Below are 19,734 nucleotides of genomic sequence, written 5' to 3' on the forward strand. Positions count from 1 at the left end.
ATGCACACAAATGCACTTGGAGAACGTTCTGTAACTGTAATTCACCTGTGCCTCCTGGGTTGACATTTTCAAAGGAAGTTAAGATTTTTGTACTGCATCTTTTCTAGTCAGTGGGTAGGTGCATTTCCCTTGGTGTATCAAAAAGTGAGAGGTGTAATTACTGCTTTATGCCTTACAGTTGAAAATCACTTGGGTTGATGACTACATTTACAGGGGAGAAACCATACACTGGGTTGAATAAAGGTAGAATGTTTACAGACATCTCATTTGGGCAAGCTTGAAGGTACCCATTAGATCATAGGTGATGTAATACATTTAGAGACATAGAAGAAAGTTTTAACCATTAGACATGTGTGATTTTGGAAAAATAAAAGAAAGAAAGCTTAACCAAGGAAAGTGTAATGTCCTCACTTATTCACATGGGTATACAAACCTGATGGGGTAAAGAATGTATAAGTCATTGAGGACTGAGCATTTTAGGAGGAATCAGGAAAGTAATTGTTTTTTGTAGGAGTTACGTCTCTGCGGATTACAGAACTGTTATCTTGCCTTGCCTATCTTGCCTTTGAAATGTAGGTTCCATCCACTGCCTTTCTTGCCTAACTTTTGTAAGGGGAGTGGGGAAAAAAAGGAAATAGAAAGCTGAGGCAGTTGGAACATTTTTGACTGAATGAAAACATGCATTTTCCATGTCAAGCAATGGAGTTTCCACAGCAGAAAGAGTAGAGCTGTGTATTACCATACTCAAGAGCAAAAGGGCTAAGGACTGGTCCTGTGATACAGTGTTGTAACAGAATGTGATCTTGGTGTCTTTGTATGTGTGCAACATTTAAAAATAATTTCTTTCCTAATGCAAAACTAATCTCAGAACCTCTGCAGTTGATGTGAAGCAGTCACTGCTTTTTCAATAGCTACAGGAAAAGGGAGAAAGATAAGCTTAACATAGGCCTGATTAAGTAAACCTGGATCTGATTTTCATGTTATTGTATATTATGGATATGTTGGCCTATGGTGGTGGTATAAAAGAAAGTGCAAGGAATTTGTTGCCCTGCACATGTACCATATGAAGCCTCATCTCTGCAAAATGTGTATTTCCTTGTGTCTCTGTTATATCCATGGTTACTCCCTCCCACCCTCATCTTTGCATCTGCCTTTCCTGTTCCCTAAGTGTAATGACTGGCTTCAAGCTACAGCAATGCTGCTTGTCCAGTCAGGGGTCCAAACAGAATAGACAACTGTGGAACAAATATTGCATCCTTTTCTCACCGGGTATTATCTGTCTCTGTACCTTGCTCAGCTGCTGGTTCTTGCACAATTTTAAGGAAATTTGTTTCCTTGAGATCAAACAATTTCCTTGACCTTGTCAAAGTTGGCTGGAGTTGAACAAAGAGTTCAAAACCGAAAAAGGCAGATGTGTAGCATAATTGAATGGAGGTTTATTATTTCCATATTTGATCAGGCTGTAAAGCTAATAAAACTGTAACTAGATGCTCAAAGTAGAACTTGAGATAAACAATAGATGTATCATACTGAACAATTTATAGCCACTGTAGGGGAACGTGTAGAATTCCATTCCTGTGCAGAGAACTCTGTGGTCTGTATGTATAGAATGTATTGCATAAGAGAGATTATTTTTTCACCCCCCAGACTATTCCTGGAGAGATAGAATATCTGTTTAATATCAGTGGGTGGATATCATGAAGTGTCATTTCTAGTACTGTAGCCTACTGTAGGGAGAGGGTAGAGACTTTCCTATCTAAGTGGAAGATAACCTGGATAATGATGGTGTTTGCCTTTGCAGAAGTGTTTAGTTTATGAGCTAGAAGAGCATCTAGTGCAAAATTTTAAAAGCTTAGATGAGGGGAGCAAAAAAATGGAAGTGATAAAATGTTTGGTATCTGTGTGACATGAATGTATTAGTTTGTACAATGCCCTGTCTTTGGGGTGATATCTACTGTTTTTTGAGGATGTTCACATGGTTGAAGTAGCTTAAACAGATTGAGTGATGCACAAGTACCTAAACTATATGTCTTTAGTATTCTGTTGACTCCCTTAGTTTTTTAGTATGTTATGTATGATGTGCAGAAGTTAATGTAATGAGGTTACTGATAAGATTAGGGAGAGCAGAATGCCCTAAACCTAGAGTTCAGAAGTCATGCAACTTCCAGCATGGAAAGCTTGCTCAAGACTGGAGTGAATAGGCTTTGCACTTGTCAGGCTGTTGAAATAGGAAACACCTGCACACACAACCTCACATCGGTGTTTTGGGGATACATATGTAACTTCTGGTGTACTGCAAGCCTCAGAATATGCTTAAGTGTACTGGCATAAAAGTAAAGCAAAAAATTAAAAGCATCTAACATAACATCGTGTGCTACAGGAAGAGAGTGGTGATGATCAAAGGTTTCATCAATGTCTTGGACCTCTGCCTTAATAGAGAACTTCTGAGATAAAAATGGACATCTGGAGGCCCAAGGTCCCTCTTTCTGATTTCTTTGTGGACCATGAGCCAGTGGCAAGGTGTAGCTAGCACAAGGCTCACTGTTTTGTCAATGCTTCCTCCCAGTGTGCTGCCATGACCAGCACCCTGCTGGTATATCTGCTGCCAGGCTGGTACAAAAAAGCTGGGGACAGAGGATTTTGTTTTAATTCTTCCAGACCATAAGTAGAAGTTCAGAAGCATGGAATTAATTAATTTAAAAGTAGTTCAGACTACATCAAATACATGGTGACAAAGCTTCTTTCTGCATGCCAAAACGGGTATCAGCAAATCAAACACTTAAAGCCTCATTAGCATGAGCTCACCTTTTTGGCCCCAGATTCACCCCAACCTCTCAGTGTATTTCAGCTTTACTGTGAAGTGGTTCATGTTCTTGTCACCAAGGCACACTGTTTCCCCAAAGTGAATATGGGACTTCAGCAGTTGCAACTCTGTGTAGTTTCTTGCCTGCATTTATTTGTAGTCAATTTATATTCATTTGATCTTTTTCTAGTTAAAACTGATGTTTAAATCTCAAGGAAGGAGATTAGCAGAATACTATGTATTTAGAGAGTTTTCAAAAACATTTTAACCTGTGGTTTGCAGGCTAGAGAAACCAAATTTTTAAATTACCCCTCAAAAATAGGATTTCCATTTTTCTTCCTGTAATTATAATAGCCTTTGTGCCCCATTTCTTCCAGTTCTGGATGAGATGATGCTTTTATTGAGGCTGAATCAAAGCCTTGTAGAATAGTATTAATAATTACTATTAGTCTGAATGTATTTTGCCTGCAAGAGCATAGAATGACTGTAGCTTTAGCAAATCCAGAAGTTTGCAATTCAGAACTGCAGACTCTTACTTACCTACCTCTGAAGAAGAGAGTGAGTGTAAATTGGTGTTGCTAATGAAACATGACTTTAATTTGGAGGATATGTAATGTAAAACTGGAAAGATGAGTGTCCCTCCATAGTTATGTTGGCAATGACATGTCTGTCTTAATATAAAAACAGCTTGTTCTAAATCCTCTCACTTTGGATATATTGAGTGCTGTTTTATTTACCCTTTTGTATACAAAGTACAGTCCTAAAGGAAACTTTCAAGTTTGACTTTGTCCTTGTTTCCATAATTAAGATATCTGGGCAGTAAAACAAACTACTTACAGGTCTTTAAAGAAACCCATCTTAATTCAGAGTTAAACTGGTTGCCATTTGATACCACCATCATCCAGAGCAGGATTAGAATGTTATTTTGCAACAGGGCTTTAGGAATAAAATCCATACATCCTACAGCAGAATTTCATGGGCCAAATTTTCCTCCTAAGAATAAAGATTTTATAGCATCAGTGCCAATATAAAATTCACAAATACAGGTTACAGCGTATGCCTGAGATCTCAAAATTGTTGCAGTAAAGAAAAAGATTGCAGCATCATCACATGTATTCATTCATTTTTGATAGCTGTGTTTTGGTACCAGTGAATGCTGTGTCTAACTCCTTATAAATGTAGTAATCAGGCATTCATTCATGTTGGCTAAAGTAGCTAATGGTTCTCTTTTTTGGCACAAATAGCTGAAATATATTGTGTGTGAACATAAACAAAAGTGTTTGATTACCATTTGCATATTTTATACATTCTTTTAACAGATGTGAAGACAAAGTTTATAGTACTTGTATACTGCTGTGAAGTATTTGAGATCCATTCGGGAATATTGTTTTCTCATGGCTGCGTGTTTATTTAGGGGAACGTTGGATCTCTCTGGAAGGGTATGAGACATGAGGAGTTTTGAGAGTAAGTTACTCTGTTTCGCCTGCATCTGGAAAAACAGGTGAACAGATCCAGAAGATGTCTAATTTTTTCAGGTTTAACTTATATCATAATTACTATGGTGAAATTTAATTACCCTTGTTTGTACTTTTTCACTGCGGCTAATGCATAAAATTACAGTGGTCACAGCACAATTCAGAAATTCAGGATTTTCCCATAAAGTTAGCCAGATTCTAGTTTAGCCACTTAAGTAAAAAAATGAAGAGATAGAATGTTTTTTTGTTTGCTTGTTCTTTAAAAAGACATATAAGGTTTATTGACTACATAGTGCTAACTGCACCAGAGCTTTGGGTTTTGATGGTATTAATTGTTATGAAAGAGAGTGCTCTAAAGCAGAAAACACTCTACTGTTTAACATGGCCTTAATCAACTCATATAAAGGCTTTGTTTGTAAGCAGTGTTCTGAAGGATGATCAAGAAAAAAGCAAAATGTGTGAGACAAAATATAATTCAACAGAAGTCAGAGTAAATTTCACCTTGCCTGTGTTTTGAAAGTAGCTGGGATCAGAGGAGGGTATGAGAACAGGGCAAGTGGGTAATGTTACCTCCCCAGAGCACGCTCCCAGCTTCCAGTTTGCAGTTAGGGGATTTCCTTAGGCACAACTGATCCCCATATGCATCTTGCATTTTCTCAATGTTTGAGTAATAGATTTTCTTTCTTTGGAATGCTGTAGTTAGGCAGGAGGCGGCTAGGCTTTGATCTATGTTGCTCATGGAAAGCAACTTCTGTTACTTCATACCCTTTGTTAGTTTTTCAGGTGTTGAATTCTTGTGACTGGTAGTTTTTACATATCACTCTGGTCTCTAAACAGATTTAATACAATGAATTTCGATTTTATATATTCATTGTAGTTGAGCTATGTCCTTATGATGAATGAACTCATACTTTGTGCATTTATCAAAAGTTAAGAGGCAGTTAAGAGATTTCTGATAAATGTGTATTTATTTACCTCTTATAAAAATAAAACCCTATATGACCGAAAATTTTCTGTGGTTCTTATATAGCAGTTACATTATCAATTTTGCTCTGTTTTAAATATAATGATATATTATCATATCTAAAAATGTTAGGTTTGCTTCATTGTTTGAGAGAGCAGCAGATCTGTTAGCACAGTAGCAACCGACAATCCTGCTTAGATTGTTAAGATGTTCAGATGTTATCTGCAGCCTTCTGCTTTGTCAAAATAATTTTTAGTGCAGGATTCAAATACTTTAATATTTGGTAATTTTCTGTATTGTTCACATATCTGGCAACAGAATAATACAGGGGGAGTATCTTAGTAGTTCTTATAAATGACTAGAATAAAAAATTCTGCAGTTAGATTTTGTTATGTTTAAGTACATTGCAAAGTGATTTTATTATTGTATTAATGATGCTATTCTTAGATGGAGAGTATGGCAGAAATAAATGTATTGCTTTTAGTCTACTGACTTATGTTACATTATTTCATGGAAGATTGTTTGGAAGATTGGATAGAGCCCAGATTGCTGACATGGTTCATACAGATTGGAAAGAATAGGCTAATATTGCACTTAAATAGAGAATGAAGTAGTAGCCAGTTTATAAAATGTGTGACAATTTCTCAGCATAAGCTTCTTTGTGTAATGTTAGATTCAGATTTTCTAGTGGTGGAATTTTTTTTGAGATCATGGTGAGATTAGAAACCTCAAACCGTACATCTGATATACTGAATAACTGTGCAGTGCAAAACAAATAATCTTTTGAGGTGGTTTAACAGCTGATTAATATAATGTATTGGTGCTCAACAAAATGTTTATTAGTTTAAATGTAAATATTTCAAGTTTAAAAGTATACTTTGAAATTCATCTGCCTGGTTTTGTCAACTCTGTTCTCTGTCCTTCCTTCCTCACAGATGTGGAGTTTTACATAATTCTTCACTGTACTTTATGGCTTTTGAAATAGGAATACCTAATATGTTTTGTTTACAGGTGGAAAAATGGGTCATTTGATACTCGATGCCGTTTTCATGACCCTTTCTTATTTGTAGGATTAAAGCAGAAAAACTGTATGGCTACTTAGATTACTGGAGCTACAGTAACATAGCCATATGTGAGGATGATTAAAGTGCAGATTAAGCTTTGAAAAGAGGAGTTTTTTGAATATCTGCATCTATTTTACATATTACTGTATGTTTTCAGTTGGCCACATAGATACAATCATGCTGTTTAAATTAAGTGACAGTGTTCTGGAACAGAATTCTGCTGCTTAGACTGCTTTTTATAATAAAAATGCAGATTATTTTCTTCTTTAAGGTACATTTGTTTATAATTTAACAGTTCAGTACTCCTTCATGCAGAGGAGTGTTCCAGGGTCTCAAATACAGCAAATTTTAATAATTCTCCATGAAAATATAATTGTGGCTAATGATACTGACCTTTCAGAATTTCAGTGTAACTGTTTGCCAGCTTCAAAGGTGTGTACTCAGGATATTTTATTACTTTGTCACTGATACTAACACTTCTCAATTTCCTCTCCATTATCCAGCTGTAGTTCAGAGCACCTCACTAATTGATGTACAAAGCTTAAATCTCTGCTATCTTGAATACACTGTGTGGATGCCAACAGCTTGCTCTCTGGTTATTCGGTTGCGTAACTTTTAGTAACCCTGCCAGTCTACACCAGATACGTGATTGTGGCTCTTAAGAATCGGATTTAAAGCTCAGATGTGTTCTGTGCTGAAAACAGTCCCTATAGGTCTGAGCAGTTGCACTGATGGTAGCTGCTTTCAGCTGCTTACAGGTTGCCTGGCTGCCCAGAGGAATGTGGAGAAATGTTTAATTTTGAGCATTTGGCATTGCTGGAGAACAGTGGTGGGCAAGAAGGTGGTAGGTACTCTTACAACCTGCAATAGGGCTGCTAAGCAGAGCCTGCAATGTCTGACACTTCTGTTTACCTCAAGCTGGAAAGAAGCAGTCTTTCAGGACAGCGGATTATTTTGTGTTCTGTGGTGTGATTGGAGGGTCTGCTTTCCAGTTCAGAGATGAATAACTTCCCAAGATGCCTGGGGTCAAGACAGCAGAAATTCTGCCCCAGTTTGTACAGTGGCTGTGGAGGAGTGCATCTACCTGCACACCAGGTAGATGGTGGCAGGTGAGGCACTGCAAATCCTGGTTGTTGTACAACAGGATTTGGGAAAGAATATATGTCATTTGTGGCAGATGAGGGGATGGTTTTGCTGTTTTAGTATAAAGCTGTATGTCACTGAAAAATTCTGGGTGCTTAAATGCCACTAGATTGATGTGCATTTGAGTGTGCATCCAGTCATGAAGTTCTCCCTTTCACATACAGTATAATAAAATTTTAAGGGCTCTTAGATTTATCTGTCTTCAGAGCCAGAGGCCTCTGCCAGTCTGTTGTAATGTCTTTAACCTGTGGAGCCACCTAATTTTGTTTATTTCCTCATGGATAGTATTTGTTAGAAGCTACAGTGTCAAGTGACACGGCAGTTCTGCAATAAAAGCCACGGGCAAGACAGGCAGTCTTCCTTGAAATCTTACATTTTGACTGCATCCTTACTTGTCATCCCTCTCTTCTGGCTGAGCTGTAAGCATCTTGCTGGTCCATGAGAACAGATGTGGGCTGGCCTGTGCTTGCCTTGCACATGCTTGGCTAGTATATGAAGTGTTCGTATCAAAAGACTGCCTGCAAGGGTGGATCGACACATATATAGCAGTGTGGGGATTTTTGAACTTTCTTGTCTCAGGACGAGAATGTTGTGATAAGGCTTAGTTGTCATTCTGAGAGAAAACATGAGGATTTTAAAATAAGTACTGGGATATCTTGAGAATTTTTAGTTTCTTGGAACATCGTGTTTCAGATTCGATCTTACTTGCTGGAAACTTTCTGAATGCTGGCTAAAGCCTTCCAGCGTGCTGGTACCCGCAGAGCATGCCCAGCGGCACAGTGGTGGGGGACTCTGGGGAAACATATGATCTGCAACAGATGTTTTTTTGTTGTAAAACCTCAGCAAATCTTAGCACAGCTTTCATCTAGTTGACTCTGTTTTGTAGTACACACAGTTACGTCAGATAAAGCCTGAACATAGAAAAGCTACATTGTGCTATTCAGCTTTGACACATCTCCTCTACTGCTGTCTTAGAGTGAGCTAGCTACCTTTCACTCATTTCCTTCAGGCTACATGCACTGATGGGGCTTTTGTTCACTAGCTCCCAAGGATAAAGTCTTAACCTGTCTGTTTCAGATATACCCATGTACCCCTAATCTCAGTCTTTTCCCAGAAAGCAGCACTGAGGCAATTTGGCTGCACAAAATGCAGAAATGGAGTTTGCCTTAGCTCTGCAATCTACATCCAGTTCATGGCTGTATTGGAAATTGTAGCTGTACCATTAGCAGCAGTGTAGACTCAGGTGAACCTTGACAGTCAGTTGTCCATTTTAAAGCCCTCTTCTGACAGTGACCATAGGAATATGATTGTAAGGAAGGTGCAAATAACTATAGAATTGTTTCTTCACATAAAAAGTTTTTCCTCACTGATTGACTTCAATCCTGAAATACGGAAATTTATGTTACAGGTTTTGAAAAATAAAAAAGAAGCCAAAACCTCAACATGGTTCTGACTTGTGTAATTACCAGTTGCTGGTCTGGATCAAAAGTATAGGGGCAAAACAGTAACCCATATCTATACCCTGTTGGAATAAAATATGCTACACTCCTACCCCTTCCCTAGGTACCTGTCTGCAAATTTAGTGTTGGATATTCAGGATTCAATGTTGCTCATGTTATGTACCCCTGGAAAAATGTACAGACATGGGCACTGTATATTTGGCTGTTTTGAGCATAGAGAGAGGATAATGAGCTTATATCTAGGATCTTGCTTGCATCTTGAATGAAATCCCCAAGATTTCCTGCATTTCTTAATTGTTCTACTTACTCATGACAATGTGTGGCTTTAGTCAGGGTTTAAAAAAACCCCAAACAACAAAACCAAAACAAACCAAAGGAAAAAGTTCACTAGGTATATTCCTTCCCCTCAGAAAAGTTTTATTTATTGATCTTATGATTATTCTTTTACAGTGAAATAAATGCCCGACTTGATGCTGTGTCTGAAATTCTACTGTCAGAATCCAGTGTGTTTGGTCAGATTCGAAATCTTCTTTGTAAGCTGCCAGATATAGAGAGAGGCCTCTGCAGTGTTTTTCACAAAAAGGTATACCCATAATTACCCTAATTTATTATTTTCTAAATGGCATCATTCTTTTTTAATGTACTTTTATAGTTTTTGCATGTTTGTTTAAAAATATATTATTCTTAGCAAAACTGAGGCTGAAATAATAATGGAATGCAGGTTTATAAAATTTTTCTTTGCCTTATGGTAGAAGCTTATTTTATTTCTTGTCAGTGATATGCTGATAGAAGAAATGTCTAAGTAGGATTCTGGAATACATACATTGTATTGCTAAAGCTAACAGGAAAAGCATCAGTGGTACTCACGATTTAGTGACTGGATTCAGTGAGATGGGATGGTGCAATTGTGCCATAAACTATTTCCCTTTAAAACAAAGCATTGCATTCTGTATGCTTATCTAAAAACTCACTTGCAAGTGAAACCACTTGGCTGTAGTTAGCTGTTTTCAAATGAATGTTGTTTATAAATTCTGTAATTTGGATCTCACTTGCACATTTTAATAAGAATTACTTGTAATGAGACACTGACAATTCTTAGTTGAAGCAGATTAATGTGCTAATAGCACCTGTGCAGTACTTCATGTTCTTTTATTTCACTGTTATATTTAGAGGTTTTGACAGTTTGTTTTAGATAAAGGAATAAGTAGGTAAAAGGGAAGCAAAGTTGTAATTTCTTTGGATGGTACAGCACAACGGTTTCCTCCCTCTGAAAATCTGAAATTCAATTCTTGTATGATTTTTAAAGTTTTAATGCGTTGCAGTGTTAGGCACATAAAAGACTTGTATGTTTCAATGAATGGATACAGAGGTCCAGCCATAATTAAGTTTGTGAAAAGAGGGAGTGTGCACCAACCTCCCCATTCTCTAAAATGTACCATATCCACATAACACAATTGTTTTTTTCAAAACAGCTGTACAGGAATTAGATAATTCACTCTTAAATGGTTTAATTCATTTCAGGTTGAGTGCTATGTAATAAAGTTTGTAGGGATACATCTGTATTTCACACTATCCTGGCAATCCTCCGCTGCTATCCAGTGCTTCGGCTTTAGTATTGTGTTGTGGGATGTTTTTTGTTTTGTTTTCATTTTTTTTTTGTACTAGTCTGTATCTGTTTCTTCAGGTGTCCCTTCCTGTTGTAGGACTGTGTACCCTTCTCAGTTTTAAAGCTGGCGTTGAGGTGGAACCATTCAGAGACCATGAACTTTCATGTGATTTTTGGAATGAGATGACAATGTAGTTTGTTGTAACAACAGCCACTGCAGTGTAAAGATATGTATTTAGTAAATCAGATGCTGGAAAGAAATTGCAGGAGAGGAGAAATACTCCAACACAATCCTTAAGAAGTATAAAAGAGGGGGGAAAACTCTAAGCATAAACTTTTCCTTTGATGAATTACCTTCCTTTGGTAAAAATTCTAGTTTGTCTTCCATTGCAGAAGTCTGTGGAGAGTACCCAAAGCACTGAGTAATCCCTCAAGATTTTTAGGTCTTTGAGGAGATGACAGTGTTCCTGAAAGACAGTCTCTGTTTTGAATAAAGAATCAAAAGCAGGCTCTGGGAAACAGATTCTGCTGTCTAGACAGACAGTGAATATGGAGCCTGAAGAAAGGTCCCTGCAAAGAAGATACATATTCAAGAACACGGAGCAACTGGTTTTCATTAATATTTTATTTTTGAATATCCAGTGAATGCTGCCATTTCAGTTCCCAGTATAGGAGCCTTTTCAGTTGTGTTAACTCCAAATTATCATCTCCCACATGCTCAAAGTGAGGTTCCCTGCAATTTCATTCCCATTAAGGGATCCAGAACTCATGAGTGGAGCACACTGATGGCTTAACTAAAGGAATGTGCTTGTTAATTCAGAGTCAACTGCAGGAAAAATAGGTGAATGTGACAATCCTTCAGGCCCTTTAGAGTTCAGTGACATTAGTATCTGAGGAGGTGTATTTCATGAAGGGAGACCTCTGAAGTGTACAGAGATGCCTGGATTTTCTCAGTTGTTGCAAACATGTTTAATTCAGATTAACCACTGCAGAACTTTTATTGTACAATACACTTTGCACCAGTAACCTGTACAGGAGACAGAAAAAAATTAAGGCAAAACAATGCTTTGTTTTGGAACTTACTTTGCAAGGCAAAGTGTCCTTATGGGAACTCTTCTGGTAAATAACTTCATCATATATTTTCTTGGTCTGACCGTAATTTTGCTTTATTTTTTAATAAGTCTGCTAATGTTTCTTGTCTGGTGGCATCACTCAAGTTGGCAATTGTTACTCTGACCCTCCACAAATTCCCATCACCCCAAACCACCTTAAAACACTGCTAATCTACCCCCAGGAATGAACTATCTGGAATGAGAACAACATTCTAGTATGATTTAGGTGTTACATTGGAGGTCATATTACCCACTCTGAGTTTGCCTCAGCCTGAGAAAGAACTACGGGAATGGTTAAGGAGACAAGAGCAATGTCACTGTTAGTGGAATTAATACAAGAGAGTGGAATTAATAGTGGAATTAATACAAGAGAGTGGAATTAATATAAGGACTGATTGTTCTTCTCAGTTCCTGCAGCTCCAGCACCTGACCAGGCAGAAACGCCGTCAATGGCATTCTATGGCAAGAGAAGGTTTGCTGGAGATGAACTGTTTGAAGGCTTCTTGGTAATATTCAGAAGTTGACTTCAAAAGGAAACTGAGACAAGGAATTGTCAAGAGTTTTGACTAAATAGTGTCTGGAGCTGATGCAGAATTAGATCTTGCTTGGAAGACACAGTGGCTCAGTGTTTTCTGTAACAAGTTCAGCCATGCCCTCTGGCCCCTGGAGAGAGACACCAAATAAAACAAAATTTAGGCCACATGTTTTTCCTTTTGTGATCTGCATCTCAGGACAGTGGGAAATAGGAATGACAGAACCCTACATTCTTGTTTCAGTTAAAGTGTTGACTGCTTAGCCTTGCCTTGGAGTGTGCAGAATGGGAAGAGAGTGATTTGAGACCTATGCTTGAATAGATCTTAAAACTAGTACAGAGTAAACATGCCATCAGTACTTTTAGAAATGTGTCCTACAGGGCCATCCTGATGTTGCTTGCTGTTTTCATGCCTGGTTTCATGCAGTGTTTCAGAAGATAAATATTTATACAGGCTTAATCCATAACTGTTTATCTTATTTTACCCTTTGCTCAATAAACATAACTTTTTGACTAAAGCTCAGTCACCAAAGTGGACAGGAATCATCATAACAAATGGTCATTGAATTTACAGAACAGATTAAAGTGAAGCTGTCTCACTGAACTCCTACACAAGGAGTGAAGTCAATAATCAAAACTTAACAGGGCATGTGGTAAAATGTCATTGCAGTTTGTTCTAACTTCAACCATAGGCTCTCCCTTGTTCAGAATTCCTCACAGGTTGCTGCAGTTGGGAAAACAGGTTCAGTTCTGAATCAGTCTCTAAAAATTTGCTGCCTGCTTAACGGGCTGCTCACCTGTGCAAAATAAAGCAGGCAGTTACTACAAGGGGAGTATTTGCTGCTTGGTTGCCTACAGCCTCCTTGTGGGATTTGCCTTTCAGTTTTTCAGTGAATACTTCAGTACTTCTCTGTCATGCTCAGACTCTGCAGAGGAGTGCTGCTCAGATGGGTGCTAAGTGCTTAAAGTCTTTCACATAAACTTGTCAACCAGAATGATGCTGAAAACATGCCCTATCCTGGAAGGTACATTTGATACTTCATTGAAAGTGGTGTGATTTTTCAGAAGATTCAGAGAAAAAAGTTGTAATTCTGATTTTTTTTTTTCTCTTATTAAATCAGTACCTGTTATATATGTCTAGGAATTTAGTTACTGTTTGTATACAATGTTTAATATAAATTCTTTCCACAGCATAATATATTATTGACTTCAGCAAACGCATATCATATTATTTTACTTTTTTCTTCTATGATATCAGTATTTACGTCTTGCATATATACACTTCTAATCTTTTAAAGAATTGGCATCACATTTTTAGATATGCAGTACTAAATGCTGATTTGAACAAATTGTTCCCTGTTAAGCTGATTAATACAAATAATGTCATAACAAGGGGACATAGTAACCTTAAAATTAAATACCTCGTTTTTCCTAAACCAAAAATAGTATGCTCACTATACTAAAAACATAAAGGTAGCTATTACAGTTTGAAAGGAGTGATAAATATATGCTGCATTTCAACTCCCATTTTTATTTGAAATGCTTTTAACTAGGAGTGGTCAATGGCTGTCAGTTGTGAGTCTCTGTGGCTCTCTTTTAGATCTGTTGGAAACAATTTCACTCATGCAAACAAGACTAAATTCCTTTCAGTGTTCTTGAAAGGGTGTTAGATCTGGCATACTGCTGTGATTCTTCTCAGTGGCAGCCATACCATTTTCAGTACAGTTTGATAAAACTGCTGGCTGAAACTATTGTTTGGCATCACTGTCAAGTCTGAGGTTATTTTTCTAGTGCCAGAGAAGCTGTAGCTGTCATTGACGGCATTTTAAAATTAGACTTCAAAAATAGCATTGAATAAGCTTGTGAGAATCTTCCGTGAATGTAAGGCTATTAATCCTGCTTTATGTAAACCACTTTTACTGTATTTTAAAAGCTTCTTATTTATAACAGTTATATATCTTTTGTAAGGTTACTTAGGATTTAAATGGAATCAGTCCCACTTTAACAGAATCCAGCTTTTCAGAGTTATTTTTACGCATCTGTTCCAAGCTATCTCTTTGCTTAGTAAATAATTTCTGCAGTGAAGCCATTAAATTTTAAATGCTAAGTCCTGCAGTGTTACTAAAATCAAGCCAGGGGAAACAGTAATACTCTGAATAAGCACAAAAATGGGTACATTAATCCTTTTTCTTGAGAATGCTGTTTGACAAAGTTGTTTGCAGCGAAGCATGTTGAATTTCCCATTTTCCAAAGGTACTGTTGACTGTAGCTTGCAGTAGAATTGAATGAGTTTTAACTCATTGGATGACTGTTATGGTGTGTAGGCTATCAGAGTTGCTGTGAGAAGCATCAGGCTGTTCACTAAACATCCTTTGAGAAATCTCATTATAACATTCAGGGTTGTTTATGGTGTCTTTTGTACATGACAAAGATTTTTTGGTGTTTTTCTTCCCCCTGATTCCTTTATCGGTGACAGTGCCTTGAAATCTAGCTTCCTCTGCTTACTGAAGCCTCACCTTCACGAGCCTCACCACTCTTATTGAAGAACACCTCAGACAGGTGTTCTTACGTATTATTAAAATCTTTTTCCGCCCTCATATAGTGTACTAATTAAGTACTGTTTAGTTAATTTTTGTAAAGAAAAACTTAAAACTACCTAAAGAAACACCACCTGTGCAACTGATCTATTTCTTACTGTCCATATTTGCTCTTTCTTCTGTTCTGGACATTATTCTCCTATGAATCACTTACTGCTGTCTGTCAGAGGCTTACTTTGCAATTTCATGTGTCAGGACTTCAGCCTTTGCCTCCTTTAGTACTTTTTGTATTTAAGGGAAGCCTTGCAGAATTTTATTCTTTATCTGCATCAAGGTTGATGATGATGATGATGATGATGCAGCCAGTCATACTGTATTTTACTTTGAGTCCAGGATTTATCATTTGTTTAGTCTTTCAGACCTTCCTTTGTGCTTTGACTTCAAATGCCATTGACAGATTTACTGCTTTATTATTTTGGGGTTTTTTGTTGTCAGATAGAATAAGTAAGTTCCAGATTATCAGAAAGATATTGATCAACTGCAGCAAGTGCAGGAAGAACCAAAGTTTTCATGAGGCTGAATAATGGATTGTTTATGAAGAAAGATTAAAAGATTATAGTTTGGTTAAATCAAAGATTAAAGGAGAACAGAAGGTTAAGAGATATTTGAAGGGTGTTAACAGCAAAGGAGTTGAGTTAGTGTAATGCAAAAGGGTAAAACTACAGATATTTGGATTAATTTAATGGAAGGGAAAGTTAGGCTATCTGATAAAACTTTTACGTGATGGTACATATTACTTTATGGATTAGTTTCAGAAAGGAAGCATTAAGCACATAGTTTCTTGGGATATAAGGGCCCAAGACTAGACAAAAAAAAAAAGGTGCAGAAAAGTTGAGCAGTTGCAGGAAAACCACCTAAGTGTTCTCTTCTATCCCTAGCTTCCATGGATCTGAAACAGAGATGTACGTAGGTTTTCCAGAAACATTCAGAATGTAATCTCCCTGGCCTTCCTGAATGTCATGAAATACCATGGTTAAATTGCTTATTTCTTTAGTCAAGTATCTACCAACACTACCTGTTCAATATGACAAGTTCAGTTTTCAGCACACAGCCATGCTTCAAATTAGTTGGAGAGTATCTGATAGATACTGGCTTTGATAAGTTGAGTTACATTTACTTCAGTGATGGAATGCATTTTAAATGGCCAGGAAATATTTTTTAAAATTTTTGTTTAATATAGCCTTTATGATAGAGAAGATCAGGGAACGCAGCAATTAATCTTATAAATTATTTTCTTTCTAGCCTTACTGTTGTCAGTCACTTAGAACTTCGAGTCTCTATACTGGATTGCCAAGGCTGCAGGTTTAGATGTATCTTTATTCTGTGTTTATACAGTATGAAGGCCACTATTCCATCACTGGTCACTGTAGTGATATGTATTTAATATGAAGAGGGCTAAGACTATATCTGGAATGTACCTTAATTTGTTTTGTATTGTTTTCAGAAGGTTGCATTTAGATGGCCTTCATGTTCTGAAGGGCTAATAGGCATTATAGAGCAAACATTTTAGGGTTTGCATATGTGGGGAGGGAGAGAAAAATATTCCTTTCCAGCCCAGTATTTTCGTTATTACTCATTTCCATGTTTGGGTACAGAAATTAATTGGGAGAAAAAACTACAGTGTAATAGATGAGAGAATTGTCTTAGTTCTTGCATAAGAGTATGGGAAGGGAAGAGAAATAAAAATTTGATTCTGGGAAGAAACTGGAAGAGAAGGGATGACAAAATAAAAATGTAGATGTTTTATGAAATAGTAATTCACTGAAACCTACATGTTCTGTAATTGTTGTACTGATCACCACAAAATACTGAACAGAAATTAAGTTCTAGACTGTATGTTGCCTGGGCTGGAGATGGAAAAAACATAGGAAGGAAGGATGTGGCATACAGTGAATATTCTAGTAGAAGCATTCAGTATATACTATCCCCTTCCTTGCAGTCCTCATGTGAGGAAAATAAACTAGCCTTTTCAGTGTTGTCAGTTGACCAATTTGAAGTTCAGAAGACTGAAGAAAGAATGTTTCTACAGATCATAAATATGAAAAAATACCAGCATTAATTATTTATAGACAGCTTTTTAAAAATCATCTGTATTGGGTTTGTGTGTCAAGGTTTTGGTAGTGGAGAGCTATGGGGTGGCTTCTGTGAGAAGCTGCTAGAAGTTTCCCCTACATCCAACAGAGCCAATACCAACCAGCTCCAACATGGACCCACTTCTGGCCAAGGCTGATCCTATCGGTGACAGTGGTAGCACCTTTGGGATAACGTAGTTAATAAGGGGAAAAACTTGCCTTACAGAAGTAGTTGCAGCTGGCAGAGAGGAGTGAGAACATGCGAGAGAAACTCTGCAGACAGCCAGGTCAGTGAACAAGGAGGATGAGGAGATGCTCCAGGTGCCAGAGCAGAGGTTCCCCCGCAGCCCGTGGTGCAGCCCACAGTGGTCCACAGTGGAGCAGATCTCCACCTGCAGCCCGGGGAGGAGCCCACCCCGGAGCAAGGGGATGCCTGAAGCACTGTGTGACCCCGTGGGAAGCCCACGCTGGAGCAGGCCGTGAAGAGCTGCAGCCTGTGGGATGGACCCACGCTGGTGAAGTTCACAGAGGACTGTCTCCTGTGGCAGCGACCCCAAGAGAGTGAGGAGCCTTTCCCCTGTCCTACTGCTGTGGAGGAGCTAGAGAAAATCTGGAGTGAAGTTGAGCCCAGGAAGGAGGAAGGGGTGTGGGAAGATGTTTTGAGATTTAGTTTTTATTTCTCATTACCCTACTCTGATTTGATTGGTAATAAATTAACCTAATTTCCCCAAGCTGAGTCTGTTTTTCCAGTGACAGTATTTGGTGAGTGATCTCTCCCTGTCCTTGACACATGAGCCTTTCATTACATTTTCCTGCCTCTGTCCAGCTGAAGAGGGGAAAGATAGAGTGGCTTTGGTGGGCACCTGGTGTCCAGCCACCACGCCTTCTGAAATGTAAATGTCCTGGAGTGCCACTGGATTCAGCAGCGTTTGAAGGCACTAAGTGTCTCATAAAACTGGGTTTCCATTTGGTATGCAAATACAGTTTAGCACAAATACAAACTTCTATTAAGACCATTGCAGAGAGAACAGGTATTACCTAATTTATAGGTGGGGCATGAGTACCTTAGGTAACTAAGAGCTGAATGGATCAAAGGAGTGGGGTGGACTAGGAGTGTGGTAGGAGTTGGATTGTTGGGTTGTTAACTGCTTGCATAATCCTGACCCTGACTGCTAATTCTTGAAAATGAGCTAAAGGTGACAAACTGTGCTGATGTTGAAGAGTGTGTAGAACCTTAACAGCAAAATATTTGAGACATGTCAGAAGTCATATTAATGGTTAATAGTTTCTCTTTCACAAGTCGCTGCTTGTGGTGAGAAGCTGCTTTAAGGGAACCAATATGCTCCTACTCTGTGGGTATCATGAAGCAAGCTCTGAAAGTACAGTGTGCTATTGGCTCCAATCTGGGATATTCCTTTTGGATGATACCCTGGCTAACTGCCTGAAAGAGATAGAAAAATCTCTTTCATAACTCTGTAGTGAGGAGAGAATGAAAGACAAAGACAGGGTTAGTGTGTTCTCTTTAGTCTTCTCATCACATTGACCTGAGAGTAACCAGCCAGAGGCTGAAGCTCACAATAGCTACAAGCACTTTAAGCAGTGACTGCCGTTTTTCTCTTTCTCAGTTGTTTGGGGTTTTTTTTCCCCCTTTCTTTTCTGTGTTCGTGTTCCAAGACTCTCCCTTTCTGTGCCTGACCTTGTCTTTCCAAATCCACTTTCGCCAAAACAGCAGCCTGGAGATTCACATATCAACAGTACACATATGCACAAGCCTGTATGGAAAAATTGTGATGGTCATAAAATTACTCAACCTGCTCTTTTGCTGTTTGCACATTATAAGCCCATTTTTCTGCTATTTATCTGCTGCACATCTCCATCCAACAACAGGAATAATGGAGATCAGCTCCCAACTGATTCCTAACAACAGTGGTTAGAACAATTAGTATGCTTTATTAACCTTGCAAATGTGATATGATTATGCAGTTGCATTACAGTCCATACATTTTAATTGTATTTTGTCTCCTTTTCAAAAAGAAAAAAACCCTGTAGATTTTAATGACAATATAATACATTGTAATGATTTAGACATTGCTTCCCTTCCCAGTGCTCAACCCAAGAGTTCTTCTTGATAGTCAGCACCCTATCTCGTCTGGACTTGGAAATTCAAGTTCTTGTTCCAGTCATCCATTCTCATGTGAAAACTCCCCTATTACAAAATGCACTGTTGGAAATCCCAGAACTTCTCTCCCCTGTAAAACATTATTTAAAGATCCTTAATGAAGAAGCAGCCAAGTAAGTAAATAGATGAATCTTCTATGCCTCATAGTCTTTCTGACTAATTGTATTCGGTTATGTGAATTATGCATTTTGTTTTAATGCACCTTAGTTTTATATTTTTCATTTTGTATTTATGTATGTACAGGTTGCTTATAGTTAAAAGCAGAGGTTGTTGTTTCCTGCATCTTACATTCATTTTTAAAAATTAAACTAGGTGAGCAAGTGTTTTGCCTAGTGGGTGTCTACATCAGGCTGAATGAATAATTTTTTGAAATTTTTTCAGCTGGTTTTGGAAATGAGTTTAGAGCAAAAGTTGATTTGCTTATGCTAATTTGTTTAACAACTTTTTAATTATTATTTTAAAATAGAGAAGCTATTCCTTTTGAAGAGAGACTTGACCTTTAGCAGAGTGGCTGCTCTGCTGTCAGGAATATGCCTTTTATGATTTTTGTGAAAATTCATCAAAGCTTTGAGTGCCTCCCATTTTATTTTATCTTTACACACTCGCTAATGACAGTCAATATGAAGTTTAACATCTCTAAAGATTCCATGTAGCCTGTGTGATTTGTACTCCCTTAGAGCATTTCTGGGGTTATTGCTCTGTTCATGGACTCTGTCTAGAAAATGTC

At 37.9% G+C, this 19,734-nt stretch overlaps 1 protein-coding gene across 2 annotated transcripts in view; it reads left to right on the forward strand.

Annotated features, from left to right (window-relative positions):
- Positions 1 to 19,734, forward strand: part of MSH3 (mutS homolog 3) — a 118,790-nt gene that overhangs the window by 55,721 nt on the left and 43,335 nt on the right. For both annotated transcript variants that reach the window (XM_026866590.1, XM_026866591.1), the window contains exons 13-14: positions 9,360 to 9,492; positions 18,933 to 19,120. In XM_026866590.1, the coding sequence (XP_026722391.1) occupies positions 9,360 to 9,492; positions 18,933 to 19,120 (321 nt within the window). The remainder of the gene's footprint in view (positions 1 to 9,359; positions 9,493 to 18,932; positions 19,121 to 19,734) is intronic.

Source organism: Athene cunicularia (assembly GCF_003259725.1).
Source record: "Athene cunicularia isolate RWA chromosome Z unlocalized genomic scaffold, athCun1 chrZ_part3, whole genome shotgun sequence".
NCBI lineage: Eukaryota > Metazoa > Chordata > Aves > Strigiformes > Strigidae > Athene > Athene cunicularia.